This window comes from Rissa tridactyla, chromosome 1, assembly GCF_028500815.1.
Source record: "Rissa tridactyla isolate bRisTri1 chromosome 1, bRisTri1.patW.cur.20221130, whole genome shotgun sequence".
Classification (NCBI taxonomy): domain Eukaryota; kingdom Metazoa; phylum Chordata; class Aves; order Charadriiformes; family Laridae; genus Rissa; species Rissa tridactyla.
In genome coordinates this window covers 163,155,694-163,177,159 of record NC_071466.1, presented here as the reverse complement: position 1 = coordinate 163,177,159, position 21,466 = coordinate 163,155,694, and the positions used below count along the sequence as shown (strand labels likewise).

At 54.3% G+C, this 21,466-nt stretch overlaps 1 protein-coding gene across 2 annotated transcripts; it reads left to right on the top strand.

Annotated features, from left to right (window-relative positions):
* Window positions 1-2,252: 2,252 nt before the first annotated feature.
* PDGFB (platelet derived growth factor subunit B) lies at window positions 2,253-19,888 on the top strand. Of its 2 annotated transcripts, none has more exons than XM_054186449.1 (7): window positions 2,253-3,257; window positions 9,776-9,872; window positions 13,115-13,198; window positions 13,696-13,901; window positions 15,657-15,798; window positions 16,207-16,376; window positions 17,655-19,888. In XM_054186449.1, exons 1-6 carry the CDS (start codon window positions 3,168-3,170, stop codon window positions 16,341-16,343), a joined length of 756 nt encoding a protein of 251 aa, XP_054042424.1. In that variant the 5' UTR covers window positions 2,253-3,167; the 3' UTR covers window positions 16,344-16,376; window positions 17,655-19,888. The 2 variants fall into 2 exon arrangements, with proteins under 2 accessions (XP_054042424.1, XP_054042416.1); XM_054186441.1 differs by having other exon boundaries at window positions 3,153-3,257; window positions 16,207-16,372.
* Window positions 19,889-21,466: the final 1,578 nt, after the last annotated feature.

The following is a 21,466-nucleotide window of genomic DNA, read 5'->3' as shown; positions in this document are numbered from 1 at the left end:
GGCAGCCACTACGGCGTGGAGGACCCCCTACACAGCTCCAACGAGGTGGTGTGGAGGCAGTGGAGCCATGCCAGGTTATTCCAGCGCAGAGATGCTCAAAGAGTACCCAAGCCTCCATTTATCCCTCATGAACTGTAAAAACATAACGTGGTCATGGACATTCAGAACCTAGCTGCCCTCAGCTGCCTCTACAGAGATAAAAGGGCTTCCAGAAGCTGGTTTGGCCATCCCCAATCCTCAGCTTTGCCCTTGCTGACCACCAAGGAGCCCAGGGCTATGGCGTTCCTTTGGCCAGAGACCTCTGGAGTGAGGTGAGGTGGACCCAGACTCTTTTAAAACCCTTTTTTGGAGCATCCTACAGACTTCAGAAGGAGTTTCAGCACCCAGGTAGACATTAGAGCTGTAGCTCCACCCTGCCAGAGGGTTGGAGATGAATCGTCATCACATGAAATGGCTGGTACGCTGCTGGCGGGCCAGGACAGAGAATGAGGGGGATTCTAAGAGTGTCGTGTGGAATTTGCGGTGGGACAGGGCTAGCATGGCTGGAGCATCTAAGGTAAAGTCCTGTTAAGGTCTCTGGCAGTGGAAACGAGCAAAGGTATGTGTTGCGTTTCCACTTCCTCCCATTTGAGCTCCAAAATTGAGACTGAGCCACTTCAGACTCGGTTTGAGGGACTCCCAGGACACTCCTTATCTCTGCACTTATGCCACTTCATATGGCTCGGCCTTTGGAGCTGGCACGGCTCTGACGAAATCCACCACTGGTGGGGAAATCTGCCCCTTCTTCTTCTGGGTCAGTGCGAAGTGTCGCTAATCCCTTGCCATCTAAGAGTATCTTGACACGCTGCCCTACCGTAGAACCTTTCATTTTGTGTTTGAGCTACTGCATCTGTGATGGGAGGAGCAGAGGAGCTATGTTAATTAAGCAAGCTATGTGTCTCTGTGCTTCCTGCCCAACATCCACATCGCTGAGACCAAAGTCAGGTTCAGGGGTGTACCTAGCCAAGCTGGGTGGTGTTCTCAGATGCCTGCTAGAGAAGAGCATTTGGTGCTACCAGAACTGAGCACCGCTGCTCAGTTCTGGTAGCTGCTCCTCGTACCCAGACGCTTTGGGTGGTGCATACGTGAGCGCTGGTGCGAGACCGTGCGTTTTAGAGCGGGTTGGCTGCATGAGGCTCACAGGCACCTAGATAGTCTAAGGGAGCATGTGCGACGCTGTGAGCTGAGGCCACTGGTATGCCGGTGGGCGTATGTATGTGAGAAAGGAAGAGAGAGGGGGAGAGTGAAGGAGAACACATGGGTGCCCAGGGACGTGTGAATGAGACAAAATTTGCACATAGCAGTGCATGCGAGCAGCTCGAACAGAAGCGTGTGCGTAGCATAGAAAAAGCAGGGAAGATGCTTGGGATTCAGAGCGAACGCCTGCCGAGCGCCTGTGGTGCATGACGGTGCAGGAATGTATCGGTGGATACGAGCCTGCACAAAGATGGTGCAGAAAGCCCTCCTGGTCGTGCCTGGAGTGTGCTTTTGTGAGTGTGCAACTCCGCACCGGGAGATCGCTCGTACGTACATGAGAGGGCGTGCGTACGGGTGTTTTTTCAATAGGATATGACTCTTCCTTGAACTCACCTGTTAGCAGCCTTCCCCTCCCCATCCCTCTCCCCCCCCTCCCTCCCAGCAAATATCTGCTTCCTTAATTTCCCTTCAGATGTTTATTACATTGTGGAGATAATCATGCAGCAAAATACCTCCTGGTGCCACGAGCAACATCAGATTGTCTTGTAGCAACGTTTAAATTTATCTGGCTTTTTTTTTTTTTTTCCCCCCTGCACACAAAGAGGTGTGAGATATTAAAGCCGTTTCTCTCCCCGGAGGTAGTGATGTAGCAGGGCAGGGAAGAAGGCAAGTGGAGCTTAGAGAAATGGGCTCCAGACTGCAACAGCGAGAACCTGGGGCCAAAAAAATAACAAACTACCGTGCCGGGAACTCCTCTCTTCTTATCTCTTGCTGAGGAGAAAGGAATTTCTGTCTCCGTTCCTCATGTGATATTAAAGCCACATTATACAGGTTATTACAGCATTAGTCATTTTTAATTAATTTATCATTTAAATTAACACACTTTTTATTTTGTCAGCAATGGACTGCTACTCCCTCACTAGATTTTTCGCCTTGATACCCAGCCAAGAGGAGGATGGCAAGTTATGCTCCACCCATCTCCTCTCCTTTATAAAAGGAGCAGCCCCAAGTGCCAGTTTAGTCTCTCTTGCAGCTCGCAGACTAAAATAAAGACCCATCGGCTCGCTCGCCTCCCCTTCAGTTTTACCTTTTCTGCTTTTTTTCTTTTTTTTTTTTTTTCCTCTCCCTTTCTTGTCGCAACAGAGCGCGGGAGGCAGCCGTGACTCCGCTCTGAGGCTTGTCAAGGCTCGGCGCACTCACACACACGCAACCCACAGCGAAAACATTTGCTCTCACCTGTCTCCAAACCCAAAGCAAACCTCAACGTCCCAGTGCAGCGCCGACACGTCGAACGAGAAAGGCACCCAAGCCACAGCCTAATGCAAGGGGAAGAAATTCAGCCTACGGTAGCAACTTTTCGCTAAAAAAACCAAACTACCAAGCGGGCGTAAGGAAGAAAAGGAGCATTTTAAGAAAAGGACACCTGAGGGAAGGAGATTTTACCTTTTGGATTTTGTACCAAACTTTGGAAAAGTTTTTAATTATCATTTTGTGCATCTTATTCTGAGGACATTCAATCACCGTTACCTGCATGTAAAAACCTTTAACGTATATATCTTTCAACAAGGAAGACAGCCAAGAGGGAAAACCAGCATGTGGACCACCTAGCAAAAGGCAACACCGAAGCATCCCTTGCGGCGAGAAGGGGGGGCCCAGGCTCTGGATGCCTCTAATTTTGAGGGACTGCATTATTTTTACCACCGGGCTTATGAGATAGCGCAGAAGCAGGCGAGTCACCCAGCGTTACCCCTCTCTCCCCTCACCACCGCCACCTCCTCCTCCTCCTCTTCTCCCAAGGGGCTCCCGCCGCTCTCCCACCCGCAGCCGGGCTCGGAGGGGGAATGGGAAGGCGCGGCGCCCTCCATGCCTGAGGCCGGGCGGCCGCGGGGCTCTCTGCGGGAAGCGCTCTCCCTCCCGGGGGCTCGCCGTCCATGTGCCCGCAGCCGGCGGGGCCTGAAGTCGGGATGAATTTCGGCGTGGTCTTCGCGTTCATCCTCTCCCTGCCCCTGGCCCGCCTGGAGGTGAGTTGCCGACGCCGGCAGCGGGCGGTGCTGCCGAGCTGCGAGCCCCGGGGCGGCGGGGAGGCGTGTGGCGGGGGGGAGACCGGCGGCGGCGGCGGCTCCGGCTCCTCCCGCCCCGCAGGTGGCCGGTGCGTGGGGGAAGCGGAGCTGCACGGCGGGGGCGGGCGGCGGCTTCTCCTGCCCCGTTCTGAGGGGAAGGGCTGGGCAGGGGCGCGCTAATGGCGGCCAGGGCCGGCCGCCCCCCGGCCCTCAGGAGGGGCGACCGTTGGGGCCATTTACCCGCCCTGGCGGCAGGGGCTGCCCCCCCACCTTCCCTCAGGGGCGGTCGCCTCCCCTCAGGACGGGCCCCGCGGGGGAGGCTTTCCCTGGAAATCAGCCCACCCCCGTGTATGTCCCAGGCTGGAGTCATCGCCGGGCCGGTGGGGAAGGGGAGATGGGGCTGAAGACCCCCCCCCTCCGCTCAATGGCGGGGCAGGGGGTGCTGATGGGGAGCGCCCCCGAGGACCCCGCAGCCTCCTGCCCTGCTGGCAGCTTCACCCAGCGGCTGTCACCCCTCTGCCGAGCCTCTCACCCCCTCTGGTTATTTTGGCATCGGGGACCGAGGCCCGCTTGGTTGCCACCTCCGGCGTGAAACCCAAGCTGGCATCGCCAAGGGGCTGATGGAGAAAGGGCAAGGGGGGACACACACACACTTTGAAAGGGGCGAGGAAGGGGACAGCGTGGCTAGAGACACCGCACCAGGGTGACACGGTTATTGGGGAAGGTGTGTTTCCAGCTGGGGCCATGGGAAGAGGCAGGGGATGAGTGTCTCTGCTGTGCTTACACGGTCACGCAAGCATCTCGTCCTGCAGCCCCCCTGCACGCTCCACTCAGGAGGGAGCAGGGCACAGGGTGGGGGCCAGGTGGTGGGATTTGGCTGATGAACGTACACCCCAACCCTCTTCGGTTTCCCTGCTTGGAAATCAAAGCCTCACCCCAAGCCGTGGTCAAGGACAAGGAGCCTTTGACCTCTCCCACCGCATTTTGTGGTCTGATCGCGTGCAGATTGAGGGGATCAGAAAGTCCCTCCCATTTACACTTGGTGCTCGGTTCCCACTTCAGCTCTACCCGAGTATCTGCAGTGTGGAGGTTGTCAGGGGCAGGAAATATCCCTCCACCAAAACTTTCCTCCCTTTGCATCATTTCTTTTTTTTTTCCTTCCCCGTTTTTGGGCAGCCCCTCTTGTGGGCGGCAGAGAAGGGGTTGGGTGTGAAACATCACATCACCTCCTTATGGGCCTGTTTTGCCCTTGCTCAAGCCGCAAAGGGAAGCAGTTAGAGCTGTGGGCTGCCCAGTGGTTATGTTTGTTTTGGGCAGAGGATGGTATTTCCTTTGTGGGTGGCTCAGATCTCTTTCTCCTGTGCAACATGAAACATCAGCTATGGTTGGTGCTGGGGAAGGGTGAAGATGGAAGTGTCTGATCCCAGGGGACTGTTATTCTGTGCTGTTATCCTGTTAAAAGACTGCACAGCTCTATGACAGCCTCGTAGGGTTAGAGTTTGGGAATTCTGGCTCTAGGTTTCTTGGGAGGAATCGTGATACTTGTCATTTTGTGACCAGAGAAGCAAGAAGGTTTCTGCTTAGGTAGATGCTTCTGCCTGTAGTCATTCCCCACATCTAGTTTGAGGGCAGTGTGTTGCACCTCTGCACCAGGCACATACCACACGACTCCTACCAGGCTGCTGAACCATAGTCATCCTCTGGACGGGGCTTGCATCTCCTCCCCAGCCCTGCCGGAGAAATTGCACGGGGAACAGAGGCCTGAGCCGGGAGATGGAACCTCCCGAGTCCCTCTCCCTCTTCGATCACACCCATCTGGAGCTGGAGGGCCCTGGATCTCTTCCAGCAGGAGGGAGTACGTTCGAGCCTCAGTGGGAAGGTATTTGCCAGTTGGGAAGCGAGGATGCTAACCCGATTTGCATTTGCCCCACGGGCTGTAATAGTTGCCTTGCAACATTTACAGAGATGGGCTGAGCCTGGCGTGGTTGTGGTGGGGTGAAGCCCCACTGGCAGGGCTTTCTGGAATTCCCGAGGAATGGGGTGCGGCCTGGCGCCTGCTTATAACCTCATCCCAGCTCCCCATAGCGTCTTCTTGGTGCAAGGCTCCGGGGCTCTTCCCAAGTCTTCCTAGCGTAAGGCTGTGACAAGGACATAGCAGTGGAAGCTGGGATGGATGACACGTCTGGGGTGAGCTCGTGGAAGGAGCCAGGCGAGTCGTCCCTGCCTCCCTCTCACCATCAGCTGATGCGCAGCGGCAGGAGAGAATGACAGTGGTTCCTGCGCTGTTTCCAGTGCTGCCGGTACCCGACCGGCCCCAGGGGGTGGAACTGCCTCCAGCCCTCACAGGGGAGGTGGGGGGGGAGTGTGGAGGAGCAGGGTGGGGCAGTGGAGTCCCCCTTGAAATGGGAAAAAGCGTGGGTAGGTCTGGCTGTATTTTAGGAACGTGGGCTAGATCAAACATTAAGTTGGATTCTTTTAAGGGAGGAAAACGTAAGTTGCCGTCCCACGTGAAAGGGGCTGGTGTGAGGAGGGTTATGCCTGCTGTGGGGAGAGGCAGGCGTGGTCCTCTGGCAGGTGGGTGTCGGGGTCCCCCTGTACCTGGGAGTTCTGCTGGAAGGGTGGGAGTCCTGTGGCTGGGGAGAAAGAGCCTCTGGGATTATCAGGCCAGTGGCAGGTGCTGCTGGTCTTGCCCTCTGCCAGAGAATGCCGTGGAGTCTCCCCTTGGGGTCCTCACATCCGCTTCAGAGGGAATTAAAAAATGCTGTTTGTCTGGGATTTTTTGCCTGGCTGATCACTCGAGACCCTGCTGCGAAGATCCCCTGCTGTGGTCTGCGTGGAGGTGCTCGGGAAAGTCCTCCTCTCCTGGGCAGAGGAGCAGATAGCTGGGTGCTTCCCTGCCCTGGGCCAGTGCTGCTGCTACCATTCTGTGTGTAGTCACACGTGGGCGTGGAGACACACCACCCAAAAAAAGAGGACTGGAGGAGTCCTCACCTTGGGAGTGTCCTTGGCTGGTTCCTTTGAGCCCTGAGGGTCTGCTTTCCCTGCCAGTTGCACAATCTCTTCTCCCTCCTCCTCTGTATCTGCTGTGCTACCAAATGAGACGCGCCTTCGGGCAAGACTCTTGCCTGTGAATAGCTGGAGGGAGGACTGGAGCACAGCCCTGCATATTCCCTGTGCCACCTCTGCAGTGGCTGATTGCAAGGGGTCCTTTCAGCATCCCTGCTGCTCAAAAGCATACGTTGGCAGAAAGCTGCAGAGGCAGGGGGTGGTGGGGTTGGGGAGAACGCTGATTTGGGGAGAACATGTGTGTTGGGAGCAGGGATGGCATAGGTTTGCAGCTGCCAAACAGCGCTGCTGACACCTGGGAGGAGGGAGGCAAAGGGGACATGCCAAGAGGCCCCGGCGATGTCATCGCAGCCACCCAGGTGCTCTGCTGCCTTGTCTCAGGTGCGCCGTGGGTTTTACCCCCCAAGTGTCAGCAGCCGGGAGAAGGGGAGGGGACGTCCCTGCCAGGGGACTGGCAGAGTGGGGTGTGCCCCTGCGATTCGGGGGGAGAGCCAGGCACTGGGGGCAGAGGGAGGGAGGGAGGGAAGAACAAACTTACTTTCTTCTAGGAATTCAGGGCCTCGCAGGAATACAAGGCCAGGCCTTGGGGCACTTGACAGCCAGCCAGGAGTCCATTGAGACAAAAGTCGTCTTTGATCTGCCGTGCAGTTAAAAAAGGAGATTGTTAACCTGTGCTAGACAAATAATTCCAGAGGAGCTGCTAAGCAGGAAAAGCACCGGCTGCTGGGGCTGGTCTGTTGGGGATCCCACCACCTGCATTGTTCCTCCACCTTCTGACCCCATGGGATCAGGTGGAGGTGGCTGGTGGACCTCTACTTCCCTGTGTCCCATTCCCACCGAGTGCACTGAGCCCAAGTGCGTGCGGTGCCCTGACCTCAGAGCTTCCCAGGCATAGGGCTGGGATGGGGGACCAGGGGCATGGCTGTTCCCAAACACAGACCCCAGATGGAGCAAGGACAAACCGTGCAGCTCAGGTAGCTGCTCTTAGGCCAGGCTTGGACACGGTTCTGTGGCACAAGAGGAAAGTAAGGAGCTTCACAGGCTTGCAATTGTCGCTGGCAGAGCTGCCTCACAACCCCCGGGGAGGAGGACAGGATTATGAGCCATGTGGGCTGGTGATACGTCGTAGCCATGCTGATAGTATCTGCAACACGAAAAAATTGGCACCTAAAACGGCTGCTGGGAGCAGGGAGTGGAGTTTATTCCTACAGGCAGTCCCCAGCAATCCGGCTCCTGAGGGCCTGCATTTGCAATCCCTGATTCCTATCTGTTTCCCCTGCTCAGTTAGCAAGGTGACACCTCCCAGCTTGCCTCCAAAGTCACTGAGTCTCGTAACACCTGCCCACGCTCTCCCCTAGCGAGTGCCAGAGTTTAAAATAAAGTTCCATTTCCTACATGTATTAAGTGTCAGGAAGGACCAGGGGCATCCGTGCACAGCAGCATTCGTACACAAATGCGTTTGGCTGACAGGTGCAAACATTAAAAAGCCTGCAATTTCACCGCCCAGCGCTGAGCTCTGGCTGCAAGTACTGGGAATTGCAAATGATCCCTTCTCCAGTAAACGCCGTGTGTGGCGCAAGGCAGGGAGTGCTGCAGAGCCTCTCCGGCACTGGGCTGTTGGTCCCACTCTTCCTCACGCGGCAGGAGTTGTCAGAAGGCATCTTCATTTCGCAGCTATTCAGTGATCCCTGAATTACACAAGTCTCTCTCTCGCTGTGCATTCAATCACTGACGCTGCTTCCCTCTCCCTCGGAGACTGAAGAAGTAATGCCTGGGGATCTAAAATCTGCTTTTTGCTGCAGGCGGACAGCCAGATCTGTGGTGAGATGTGACAGTGACAGGGACGGAGTGGGGCAGAGAGGCTCGATCTGACTCGAGCGCTCTGGTGGATCTGGCTGAGGAGGTTTAAGGCACTAGCGTTGTCTGCTCTGCGGCTGTCCCAGGAGATTTCTGCCCCCTGACTTGGGCTGCAGCAGCCTTCAAGCCACCGTGTCCTAGTTTAAGTTATAGCATTAGAGGGTGGGCTAACAGGGCTGAGGAGGGAGCGCTCCTATTGCCCTGATGGTAGAGGCGAAGGGCAGGTGGCCAAGGGACAGGCACGTGTGGGAGAGCGCCAGGCTCAAGCTGCCTTGCAAACGTGGCCATAGGTTTGGGCTAAAGCCCTCACGGTTTAAAAGCCAGCATTTAACCACCTGCCTGGTGGTTTTCCTCGACTCCAAGCAGAAGGGAAATGTTCTACACTGAACGCAGGCAGGGAAGAAATAGCTGTACATGAGGAGGATCACACGCATGCCACCAACTGTCCGTAAAAACCCACACGAAAATCCCTGCGTTTCACAAGCACAGGAGCCAAGTTCTCCTCTCAGTTACAGGGGCATGTGTAGGGCTGTGGCTCAGAAGGCATCCAGCACCCGGCTGAAAGAGCAGCTTTTCCGCATGAGTAGCCCTGAATGAAGAAAGGTAGGAGCTAAGCAAACACTTTGGCCAGTACTTTCCTCCGTCTCTTTTTCTAGTCTTTCGGAAGTATGTTTTAATCAGTGCTTGCTTTCCCACACTGCTCCTTTGTAGTCTCGTTAAGTGCTGTCACTGGGGCCCATTCAAGCCTGGTGCCAGAGTAAAATTCCCAAGAGATTGATGGCGTTGCACCTGCCCGCACAAACGCTGATTTTGGCCATCATCTGATGTCTATAAACCTGCTTGCTTAATTTTTTTTTTGCGCTAGCCTGCAATGGCATCCAAACTCCCATGTGTTTCTTCATCCAAATCGGCTCCTCAGCCCACCATCTCAAACAGCCTTTCATGTCCTCCCTGCAGCATTTGTGGTTTCACCAGCAGCGAGCTCAGCTGCGAAGGTCAATCTTCCTCTCCAACCCCCACCTTTTTTTTTTTTAACGAGTATGCAAATGATGGATATTATTGGGCCACTGTGGTTTGAAAACACACGCGCACGCACACGCACATACACACGATATCTCACAAAGCCCGTGAGGGAGTTTCATAACAGAGGGAAATATTGGGAAGGTTTTATCTGATAGCGTAAGGGAAGTCTGTTAAAATGCCTTTACTGCAGGCAGCAGGAATGAGAGGCCACCTGGAGAAGTCATACAGCACCGGAGAAGGAAGCCTTGCTGGCTGCTTGCATAGCGTTCAGGGCTCTGCTGGAAAGCCCAGGCATTTTGGGGCTTTTTCAGTCTCCCATCCGCTTTGTGACAGGCAGCAAGAGGGGCTCTCTCGCTTTTTCTCAGGTTTCAGGCTTGTGCCTTCATGAGGGCATGTCTTTTGCATTTCGCTGGTTCTGTCATGCCTCGTCTGTGCTCCTTTGATTCCCCCCGCTCCCGCTCTGTGGCGCAGTATTTGCAGATGACCCCTCTAATGCTTGTTTTTCCCCTTCTTTTCTTTTTGTCATCTGGCAGGGGGACCCCATACCCGAAGACATTTATGAGATTTTGGGTGGCAGCTCAGTGCGCTCCATCAGCGACCTCCAGCGTGCCCTGCGGATAGACTCCGTAGGTAAATCTCCTCTTCACCAAACACTCCTCTATTTTTACTTAACTCTTTTGCGGGGAGGGAGGCGATATTCTGTTTTCCAGCAGGCACACTATCAACAGACCTCGCTATACATATATATGAACCATTCAGGAGCCAAGACGTGGCTATTTACACACCTCACCCCTCTGAAACCTGTAGGAGTTAAGCAACTAGATGCCTTTTTAGATCTCCTGCTAACTGACTGTTCTATCGAGGGACACTGGCTTCCAAAAATGATAGGAGATGGGCAAGGTGAGTGCCAGGAACTGAGGTCAGCACTTTTCACCCTGAGAGATGCACAGGCAGCAGGTCTTGAATTGGCTAAGGATCAGTTTAGGAGGTGGAGAAATGGGAGGTGGAAATAGGGTGACAGAGGAGGAAAGGGTTGAGCGGGTTCTCAGGTTTAGCATCCACAAAAGGCCATGAGTTCCAAGAAGCTCTTAGGACGGGAGCAGCAGAGCACGTGTCCATGGGTGAGATACGGGACAGGGGCTAAGTCAGGGTAGCGTCGCTTCACCTCCTGTCCGTAGATAAGAGCTCCGGGGGCTGCAGTGCCTCGGGGTCACTTGGCCAGGGCTGAGCGCAGCCAGCGGCAGGAGCGGCGAAGCGTGGAGGGGTCGGCACGTGTGGGAATTGGAGCACGCGCCACGGCGGCTGGGCTGGCCCAGGAATTTATTTATAAACGGTCTCTTCAGAGCGAATTCCTTTCTATTCTAACCCTGCTCCCGCCCGTCGTCCCCCGGCCCCCCCAGCTCGCCTTCTCTCTCGTGTTTTGTCTGTTTGGAGCTTTGTAATCCTTGCCGAGACACTATCTACGGGGGAACAGAATTTCCTGCTTTTGTTTCCTATGCCAGTCCAACCACTGGCGCAGTCTCAAAAGCATTCCCGCTGCCTTTCAAAACGGCCCTGGAGGGGCAGGGGGGGAAAGTGAGGGGGAGGGCACCAGCTGCGTTCAGCTATTGTTTGCCTTAGAAAGAGGCGACGAGGCTCCCCACCACCTCCACGGCCGCTCCCTGCCCTCACCAGTTCCCTCCTCCTCGTTCAGGAGCCACACAATGGGGCAACTTCCAAAATTAGCTATGCTGGATTGTCCCAGGCTGGTCCCCCCGCCCCAACCCTCTTCAGTGCTGACCCAGGGTGTAGAAGGACAACCTGGGGGAGGGAGGGACCCGGTTTTCAATAGGAGATTTGTTTCGAGTCAACAGTTGTTGCTATTTTTTCCCCCCTCTCTCTCCTCTCATCAACTCAACCTCTGCGCAAAAGGTAGCCCCCACCCTCGTTTGATAAAATGCCAGGCAGTACAGGATGGAGGGGTGGGGAAGGAGTGGCTGAGAAGATGCGTGCAGTCTGTCATGTCCCCGTGTCTAAGGAACAGCTACATCTCTATTGCAGTTACTAACCACCCTCACGGTTAAGAAATGGGCTTCTCACGTTGGCTTGAAAAGCCCAGGGGAATGAGAGAAGGCTGCAGAGCTTCGAGTCACTGGTTTCACTTCAGGTCCCAGATGGGAAAAGCTGGTCAGGGAAACAGAAAGCGGTGCTGTGAAGCTGTCTCGTTGCACCTTGTGGCTCTTATCTGCTCCCAGATAGTGACCAAGGGGCATAACCATTTGCTTGCCTTGTACAGAATACACTTATTAGCAAATAAGTGTATTAGCAAAATAACCCCAGATTGGCTGGAACTATTCCCTTGTGCTGTCCGTGCACCTGTACACGTCACAGCTGCTGCCCTCCACTGACTGCACAGGGAGCCAGGATTAGGCAGCTCCAGGAGGCAGATGAGCTGAGATACTGCTCTCCTGACCTTAGACACTAACGTAGGCGCAACCACAGAGGTGTGTAGAGGGGGGGTCATCTCCCTTAACTGTGGCTGCCTGCATAGCGTGCATGACCATCTAAGCCAGTCATCCAGACACCCTCTGTAGCCCCTGAAGAACTACATGCTCTTCTAGAGCATAATCCACCAGATCTCATTTTAGTTGTCTGTCTCAGGGTGAGATGAATGGTGCCCTAGAATTGATCACACCTCTCTAGCCACTTTAAAGGGTGTCTGCCTGTCCACCTCACACATAGTTGTTGACTGCACAGGCACATGATTTCTACCTTGTGAATATAGCCTCGGTGCACCCATCCCAAATCCTTCAGCAGTTGCTTCAGAGCTGAGTGGAGAGCAATGTCCCTGCTTCCCCTTATGAGGGCTGCACTACGGCAGGACTGAGGAAGAGGGATGGGACATGATAGGTGTGGGAAGTCTGCTCCACCGCACATCTGATAAACAGAGATCTTCCACTGGCCCCAAATTTCCCTTTAAGAAAATTGCTCCCTTGATGCTGACGTCCATTCAGCTTCCTTCAGCTGCTAAAGCGGGTCAGAGAAGGAAAGAGCTGTGGCGGGGTGGGAGCTATCTCTGAGCGCGGCCATTGTCCAGAGCTCAGGAGGGGCTGCGTGTTGGAGTGCTCCATGGGGATTATGGGCATTTCTCTATTCAGCACTTCCTATGGGAAAAAGCAGTGGGGTGGGAGGGAACTGCTGAGGGCTGGCCTGAATGCTATCTGCCTTCCTCTTCCATCGCTGACTGAACTACCTCCAAATCCTGCAGCTTAGAGTAGGATACCTTAGAGTAGGATAGGGGAAAAGCCATTTCAACCTCATTTGTCTGTTCTTCTGTTGTAAAACTGACTCTAACCTAAAGTGGCTGTGGTGAGTTGAGAGAGAGAAAGCAAGCACCCCACTTCCCACTCATCGTCCCCTTCACCTGCCCCCTCACACCCCGACTCTCCCAGTCCCAAGCCATCCCAGCAAGGCACCTGGGTGTTATATACCAAACTTTCTTCTGCTTCCATCTGGTCTTTGATCCTCCTTGCTGTATCCTGATCTTAGCCAGCTGATCTGAATCCCTCTGCTACTCCTCTCTGACATCAGAAAGCCCTGCCGTAGGCCTTGTCCTTCTTGAGCTGGAGTTTTCCTGTCCCAGACCTGACTGGGACCCCTCTTTCCCTATAGGCTTGCTGCTTTGAGCTGCCTAATCTGAGCCAAGAGCAAACCTAGAGTCTCCATGCCCCAGCACAGCTGTGACCTTGCTGGTGGATTTACACCTAGCATGACGTACTGGGGCTGTGGCTTATCCCACATCTCTGCACTTTGCCTGATGAGCAGAGCACAAGCGCCTCCCATCTTCTCCTGCCTCTACCTGGTGCTATTAGGTCATGTCTTTCCCTTTTCAGAGGAGGATAGCTCGAGCCTGGACCTGAATGCAACTCAGCCTGGTCAAAACCCCGTGGCCCTGTCTCGAGAGCGACGAAGCCTAGGTGAGTCAGGGGTGTTGCACCTTGTGATTGTTGGGGTACTCACCTGAGAAGCTGTGGGTGGGTGCAGATGCATGCCTGAGATATATGTTGGTGGGGGGGTAGTGGTTATAGTGTGCATGGATGTGTAGACAGATGAGAAGGAGGCTCTGGGCCTCATGTAGGAGCTGGGTGTTACGCTTCAGGAGGGCAGGAGAGGGAGTCTGGAGCTCTGCAAGCTGCTCTTCTTTAAATCCTGCTGGTGCTGATTTGCTCTTAAGAAGTGTCATCTCCTACCTAGGACTGCCCCTCCAGTGAGAAGCATCTTTTTACTGGGGGCTCCTCCACAAGGCACGGTTCTGTCCAGGGAGGGAGCTGGAGGGGTGGGAGAAGGAGAAAGAACATGAGTGTGTGTGGGAGAGCCGTGTGGGGTCTTTCTCTTCCAGTAGAGGTGGCTGCAGTGGGTTGGTAACAGCTGCAAAGGCCCTTTCATCTCCCATTCTTCTCTTGGCCCTCCATAGATGCTCTGGCAGCAGCAGAGCCAGCTGTCCTCGCAGAGTGCAAGACGCGGGCGGTGGTCTTTGAAATCTCCCGCAACATGGTGGACAGCACCAACGCCAACTTTGTGGTGTGGCCGCCCTGCGTGGAGGTGCAGCGCTGCTCCGGGTGTTGCAACAATCGCAACGTGCAGTGTCGACCCACCCAAATTCGCGTCCGGCACATCCAGGTAAGGGAGACAATTCCCACCGCTGCCTCCTCATACAGCCCACCTCCATCCCCCAAAAACCCCCCAAACCCCAAAACCCCCCAAAACCAAAACCACAGTGGTTCTCGGGTGCAAGGCTCGCACAGCGGCCTGTTCCCTCACACCCCCTCTGCAGTCACGTCTTCTGCGTTAGCCATGGAGCGCTGCAGCCCCTGGCGCGGGGTGACATCCCTGCCAGCTGCTGGGAGGGCTGGTGCTGTCCAGCATCTGGGGACTGTCACCACAGCAGAGCCACAGGGCACCGGCCCCAGCTGCAGCTCCCTGCTGCCGCTCTTTCTGTGGCCGGAGGTGGCCTGGTCTGCTGTGTTAGAGCAGAAGAAACAGGATGCTTTCATCGCGGGAACTGTTTTTGATGCAAAAAGTGAAGGGCTTGCAGTGGCAGTCTCCGTCCCCGCCCCTGCTGCTGCAGCTTCTTCCCAAGAATGTGCACTGGAGCAGCTTCTCCTCTTTCTCAGCCCCATGGTTACCTCCTGACCCGCTCCAGCAGCAACCAGACACCTGACGGCTAACCCCTTGCTCTGATCCTGCCCTCCTCACAGCTACCAGTGGTCTCCTCACAGCTTCCTCCCAGACAGCTCGTTTAAAAATAATGCTTATCCCGTCCTAATCCGCTGCCTGAGCCGTAAGAGACTCCCCCAGGCAGGCGGCAGAGGTTAGCTGGGAGAGGTTGTATTCACACAGCCCTTTTCATCAGGAAATTCCTTTCTCAGAAAAGCCAGGCGGAATGAGGGAAAATTGTGGGGGGGAGCAGGAGTTGTTTTTGTGGAAAAAACAAGTGAGAGGTCAAAAGCCAGCCTGAAAAAGTGACCTGGAAATGGTTTCTTTGAGGACAGAGGTCTCTCTATTGTTTGGCTGGAAGTGTTTGTCTAGTGAGCAGCGTGTGGTCTGAAGCGTGTGGAGTGGGCTTTCAAGGAAAGATAAACAGCCTGGCTGCTTCGGCGCTGGCTGAGGGATGCTGCTGGGGGCAGTGGGTTTGGAGGAATTCAATTCCAGACGCGCGGCAGAGCAAGTATTTATAGCTTGCGGAGCACTTCAGGGACTGCGGTCTTCTAAGATAAGCTGAGTGGGGTCAGGCTGGGCTGCTCCTGGAGTGGGAGGACCCCCTAGAAAGCTCGTGCCCTGTGGTGGGATGTGGAGCAGTGAGTCTTCCCTCTGACTCAGCACTGGTGGAGAGTCCAAGGGAATTTCCAGAGCACCACCTATCCCGTGAAACACAGAGCTGAGGGCTTCAGCCCTGTGAGTTATTAAAGAGCTTGAGACAAATTCAGACAGGCCTCAGCAGAGCGGGTGAAGCTGCGTTTGCTTGCATCGGGCCTGAGTTTTTCTCCTTTTGCCCTTCCTGTAGGATCCTGTGGGAATTAATTCTGGTTGCCCCTAGGTCTCTGCCATCACAGCTGTCAGAAACAGGCTAGCGTGTTCTGCGCATCCCATGTTTCTGTCCGTGATCAACCAGCCATCCTGCTTAAGCAGTGGCAGTAGTTAGGAGTGGGGGAAATAACCAGTCACATCCAAACTTGCCCGGTCTAGGTCTGCTCTGCTGGTGTGCGCAGAATTAGCTCCCGTACACACCACCCCTGAATTTGAACTGTGCTCTATAAACTGCCTTCTGACCCTTTAGGAAGAAAGCCAGTACTGAAGGGTACTGACACTGATTATTTTTACTGAGTGGGAGCTGCAGCTGTATTCATCTTTTGCTTGCCTCTCTCTTCCCAATAGGTGAACAAGATCGAATTTGTCCAGAGGAAGCCAAAATTCAAAAAAGTCGTTGTGCCTTTGGAGGACCACGTGCAGTGTCGGTGTGAAGCAGTGTCCCGTCAGCCCCCCAGGAACAGCCGGCCAGGGCCACGTGAACAGAAACGTAAGGATCTTGGCATTAGTGGAGCGGAGGGAGGCGTGAGAAGAGAGGCTGGGGAGAGAGGAAAGAGCCCTCCACTGTTTTTAATCTGCTTAGCTCCAGTGAATCCCATGGGCCTTCACTGGTTTATACCAGCTGAGGGACATTTCCCAGGATGTCTGCCTGCCAGCAAGGGGCTGAAACAGAGGGAAATGAAGGAGGGGAAGGTGAGAGGTGAGAGGAAGGGCATCGTGGGAAAAGGGAGAGGGCAGAGACGGTGAAGAACAGAGGACAAGGGACAGAAGAATAGGAGAAGGAAGCCTTGTGGCCCTCCTGTTGCAGAGCTCTTTGTTGATAGCGTGTGGAGAAAGGTATTTCAACGTGACCCGGCTGCCCCTCGCTGTACAGACACTCTCCTCTCTGTTTTGGCAGGCTTGTCGCCATCGTTCACCACAGCCGCTGTCTCACAGAGGCAGCGAGTACGCCGACCGCCGGTGCAGAAGAGGAAACATAAGAAGTACAAGCATGTCAACGATAAGAAAGTGCTGAAAGAAATCCTCGTAGCATAGAAGTGCTGGCAGGGGAGAGAGAGCACAAGGCAGGTAACAGCAAGCTGCTTTTCCCGTTGGGAGAAATGCTCTCCCAGGACACAGTTCTGCCTGAGCACCTTGGACGCTTCCCACAGCACCAACCACTCATTCAGTGTGGGGCTTCTGCAGGGCCTGGGTGTGATAAAGCCCGGGTTGAAGGAGGGGGAAGGACTAGGCTGGGACCCAACGCATGCATCCTATTTATGGCTTTATAGCATAAATAGGTGGAAGGAGAGGTGGAAGGAGAGGAGGTCTTCCACTTCGCAGAGGTGGAAGGATCATGCTGCAACCATACTCGCTCTCTGGCCCTGCCCTCTCCTTTCTCTGCCTCCCTTACAGGCAGAGAGCGCGCCTGACTTCTCTCTACACCTAAATCCCCTTGGGGTCCATGTAATTCATCTCTTCTGTGGAGCAACTTCTGTTCTCCTTTCTCTATTGATTCTCCGTTGAAAGCAGAGAATTAATGTTGCTCCGGGGATCCCTTTTCCTTTTATTTCATTAGTTGAGTTGGCAGAAAGACTGAAAAGAAAAGCAGCAACACTTTTGGTTCATCTCTCTCCTAGCGGGAAGCCTGCATGCATAAGAAGGGTCATACCAGGGGAAAGGAGAACTGGAATCTCTGGCAAGAGATCTGGACTTTGTCAGTCCAGGGTCTGATTCTTCTCTCCCTGACTTGTGTAAACAGGAGTAATTCCCTCGTCATCAGAAGAATTTCACTGGTACAAGGGAGAGGAGAATAAGCCCTGGTTCCCCATGAGAGGGAAAGCTGCAGAAAAGAAAGAGTAGCCAGGGCATGGACCCGAGGAGCTGAATCTAGCGAGAGGTGGCACAGACTAACAGGGAAAGCCCTGGCTCAGGACTCAGCAGCTCCAGCTGTGCCGCAGCCCTTTGAATGAGCCCGGGCCGCTCGCTTCACATTCCCTTGCCCTCGCCTCAGGAGAGGGGATGATGGGCTTCCACCCTGTGGCGTTTCAGGAGATGGGGATGAGGGGCACCAGGCGGTGTCTGGGGATTGGTATTCCCACGCTTAGCACTACGAGGGCTCTGATTATCCTGATCCTCCTGGCCAGCCCGAGGTTCCCAGGGTAGAAATTATGCAAACCCATGCAAATCTCAGCTCTGGCTCAAGCTGTCCAGGGGAAAAAATAGAGAAGGTCAAAAGCCCTCTTGGGCTTCTGATCTGGCACTTCAACACAAACATTTCCAGAGGAGAAAATGGGAGAGGAGGGGAGTTGCAGGGACAGAGGGTTACATATTCTAATGCCGTGTCTGTTTTTGTTTCACTTCCAGGTTTATTTAATGTATTTGCTGTATTGCCCCCATGGGGTCCTTGGATTGATAACTTTTCCTCTTTGTCCGTCTGCCTCGACGTCTGATTCAGACGGCAATTGGTGCTTCCCTTTCCATCAGTGGACCTTCTCCCACCAAAGCCTCTCCCTTCTTTCATTTATTAGCATAATTGTAAAGTTTTACACACAAGAAAAAAGGATGACAAACATGACCTATATATATATATATATATGAGAAAAGAACAAAGTACAAATAAAACCATGAACCCCGACAGCCACAATACGCAACGAGGACAGGACAATGCCTTCCCTGCTCCAGAGGACAGGATGGAAAATGTGAAAAGGAAAGTGGGTCCAATTTCTTCGAAGAGGAGAAGAAAAACAAATGGACAGAGGGTGGAAGGGGAATATTCTCTCTTTGCCTCCTGTTTCTGGTAAGGCTGGGGGCCCGCCTGAGATCAACACTTGCACTGGACCTACCTTTTGAAAACAGGCATATCTCAGATTGCTAGCAGCGACCGATGATGGAAAATGCACTAAGGACTTTTATCGCCCTACCTGGACAGATATGTATTTTTAACATGTGGGCGTATATTTTATTTTAAAAAAGAAAAACCAAAACCACTAAGATTTACAACATCTCGGGGAAACAGAACAGAAAAAAAAAAACAAACCACAAACAACAAAGAAGCCAAATGCATTCCCCCCCTCCCTTTCCCCTCCTGCTCCTGGTGCTGACTGGAAGGTGTTTGGATCGTGGGGAAGGAGCAGACAGCGGCAGAATCGTCTCCACGCCCCCGGCCCCTGCCAAGGGGAGCCATTTTTGCACATGCTGGTGGAGAATTCAACTTTCCAGGCTTGGACTCAAATTATTTTTTAATTTTGCTCTGTATGTGTGCGCGTGTATCTGTGTGTATATATATATATATATATACGTGTGCGTGCGTGCGTGTGTGTGTATGTGTATTTATACATACATATATAAATATATATATATATATATATGTTCTTAAATGGATTTCATTCCCCGGTGGCAGGAAGCTCGGCGGCACATGCACGCATCGGCTTCGTTGGGCCGGCAGAAAAGCACACTGTTAGTGCAACGTGCCTGCGAGGTCCGAGACGGGACGGGCAGAGACATCATCTGATCTCTCTCTGTCTTGTTGCCCTTTTCTCTCACTCTCCACCAACCCCCCAGCACAACTTCCTTGCAGGAGGCGAAGCGGCACCACAACAAGACCAACAACGGCCAAACTTAGAAGCATGACTTAATCTCCATGAGCTGTCCTTGCCTGCTCTGTGGTCCTCAAAGCAGAATCACGCCATTCCCTCGAGGTTTTTAACCCCTTCACGGGTGTCCTGCACACCATCTCTTCACTGCTCTCCCCCTGCTGATGTCCCCGCATCTCCCATCGTTTTCCTCACATTTTCCCTCTCAAATTCCTTCTGGATTTTTGCCCGTTAGGTGTTCCCAGCACACCTAGCTTGGAAGTTGGTCTGTGTAGATATAGAGAAGGAAATGAGGATGGTCTTTGCAGTTGGCAGCAGTCATCTGAGACAGAAATGAGCTCTTCTAAGCGAGGAGGACTCGGAGGGCAACTGGATGGTCAGTTGTTGAGTTCCTCCCAGGCCACTGCCTGCTCCAGAGGAGGGAGGAGGACTCTGTGTGCGGGGGCTATTTCTGCACACCTAATACTCACTCGCCATTAGCAGAAATGTTACGTATGATGGGAATTTCCAGTGTCACCTTGGGGTCCCGGCCCCGGATCATGCCGTGCTGGGCACTCCAGAGTTACACATGAAGAAAGTGCCTGAGCAGAGCTGGCGCGGCAGCCCTCCCCTTCCCCTCCTGCCTCCAGCCGCTTCCCCCCTCGCACACACACGCACCCCTGTTTTGGGGCAAAGCCCCCAGCGGGAGCTGGGGGAAGGAGGTGAAGCTGTGACCTGAGAGCTGCCACAAGTTGTGGAGGGACCCAGCCCTCGCCTCCTGCAAGCCCAGAGCACTTCTCCTACCACCGCCGAGGCAGCACGTCGCTCCCTCCCTCCGTCCCCAAGCCCTCAAGTCTTAAGACACTTTGTTTTCCTGTTCCAAAATCTGTTTCCTTTGGTTTGTAAAGATGTTGAGGTTTTATTTTATTTTAATTTTTTTTTTGCCTTTTTTTTTAAATGTAAGATTAATTTATACTCAGTACTGTATTTAAAGTTGTAAAAAAAAAAAAAAGGAAAAAAAAAAGAAACCACCTCTCAAACAGCATTTTCTCTTTCTTTTGTGAGCTGAACAAAATGCAGAGGCCAAACCAGCTCACCGTGGGGCAGAGCAGGCTTCCTAGGGCCTCCAGTTTCGTTTTCAGGATGCTTAATTCTGAGATTGCAGAGAGAAGCAACCAAAGCTGGGAAAATCCTGGAAGCCCACGCGCAGCCCTGCCCGCAGCCGGTGGTGCCACGCTCCGCCTTCCCGCCCGTCGCCCAGCGCTCGGGCTGGGTTGAAATGACTCAGGTGTTGGGGATTTCATCTCAAAGAGCTCCCCTTCTCCGTAGCTGCTCTGTTCCGACACCCGGCCAGAATTTCCCTGTGCTTTCATCCGATCTCCGGATTCCTCTGCTTTGAAAGGGCTTGGGACAGTCGGCGGTGTTTACACTCCCCAAAGCTGTACAAACAGTCGGCCCCTTCCCTCGTTAGTCACATCGTCTAGACAGCGGCGGTCCTTCCCTCGGTCGGAAAGGCCGTTGCATTTCCCTTTCCTCCTGGCAAGGGGCACTCGGGCACGAGGCCGGGGGGAGCCAAGGCAGCCGCTGCCCCGTACCTCAATTTCAGGGCCCCCCCCCCCCCGCACACACACAGCACCCCTAGTGCAGCGTAGAGCCAAGCGGGGGCTTGTGCTGCAATGGTGAGCCTGGGGAGCTCGGTCTCCGGGTGTGCTCCCAGCTGTCCTTGGTGGACAAGCCTGGCACTCCCAAGTGTGCTCCTTGCTCCAGCACGGTTCATTTTGGGGTGAGGACACGTTTTCCCTGATCCTCTGAAGGGAGCTGGAGTAGGGGTGAGCTCCATCCGCCCTCGAGGATGGAAAGCACGGGCAAAATCACAGCAAGGATAATAATCACATCCCTGCTCTGACTTCCTTAGGATAACCCGGTGACAAGAAAGGTTTTTGGCGTGAGGCTTTTTTGAGCTTGAGGGCCTGTCAGGAGGGATTTTGGGGAGCGAGGGGTGCAAAGAGGGGTACAGGAAGCATGGGTGCATCAGCCTGGACCGGGTTGGGGTGGGATGAAAGACTTGGCATCCCAGGGGGCTGGCAAACTGGGGCTGGGGGTGGGAGGAAAGGCATGCAACCCCATCCGCAAGCATGCACCTCTGCTTTTAACAGCTGGAAATGAATAGGTGCCGAAAGAAGCTGCGGGCCCGGGAGCCTGGAGCTGACACCTCGGCAGCTGGCCCGGACGCCGTTTGCTCGCCGCGCCTTGGCACCCATTCAGCACGGGTCAGCGTGGGGCGCAGGCAGCTGGAGCAGCTGCTTTACATCCACCCCGCAAAGCCAAGCTCGGGAAAGAAATCCCGAAACAAGCCCCGGGAGGGCTGCAGCACGCCGCCAGAAAGCATCTCCTCCAGCTTGGCTCACTTGGTTGCTACAGGTGATCTCGGAGGAGCCCAGGGAGCCTTGGCAACTCTCCCTGCTTTAATTGCTTCGGCTGCAGCTTCACCTAAAGGCCCGGCCTCGGGATGTGTCATTCCACAGGAGGTTCAGCTTTTGCTGGAGGAAACGCATCCAGCCTTGGAGGCGGCAAGAGAAGCTTCGGCGGTGGGTCCTCCTGCGA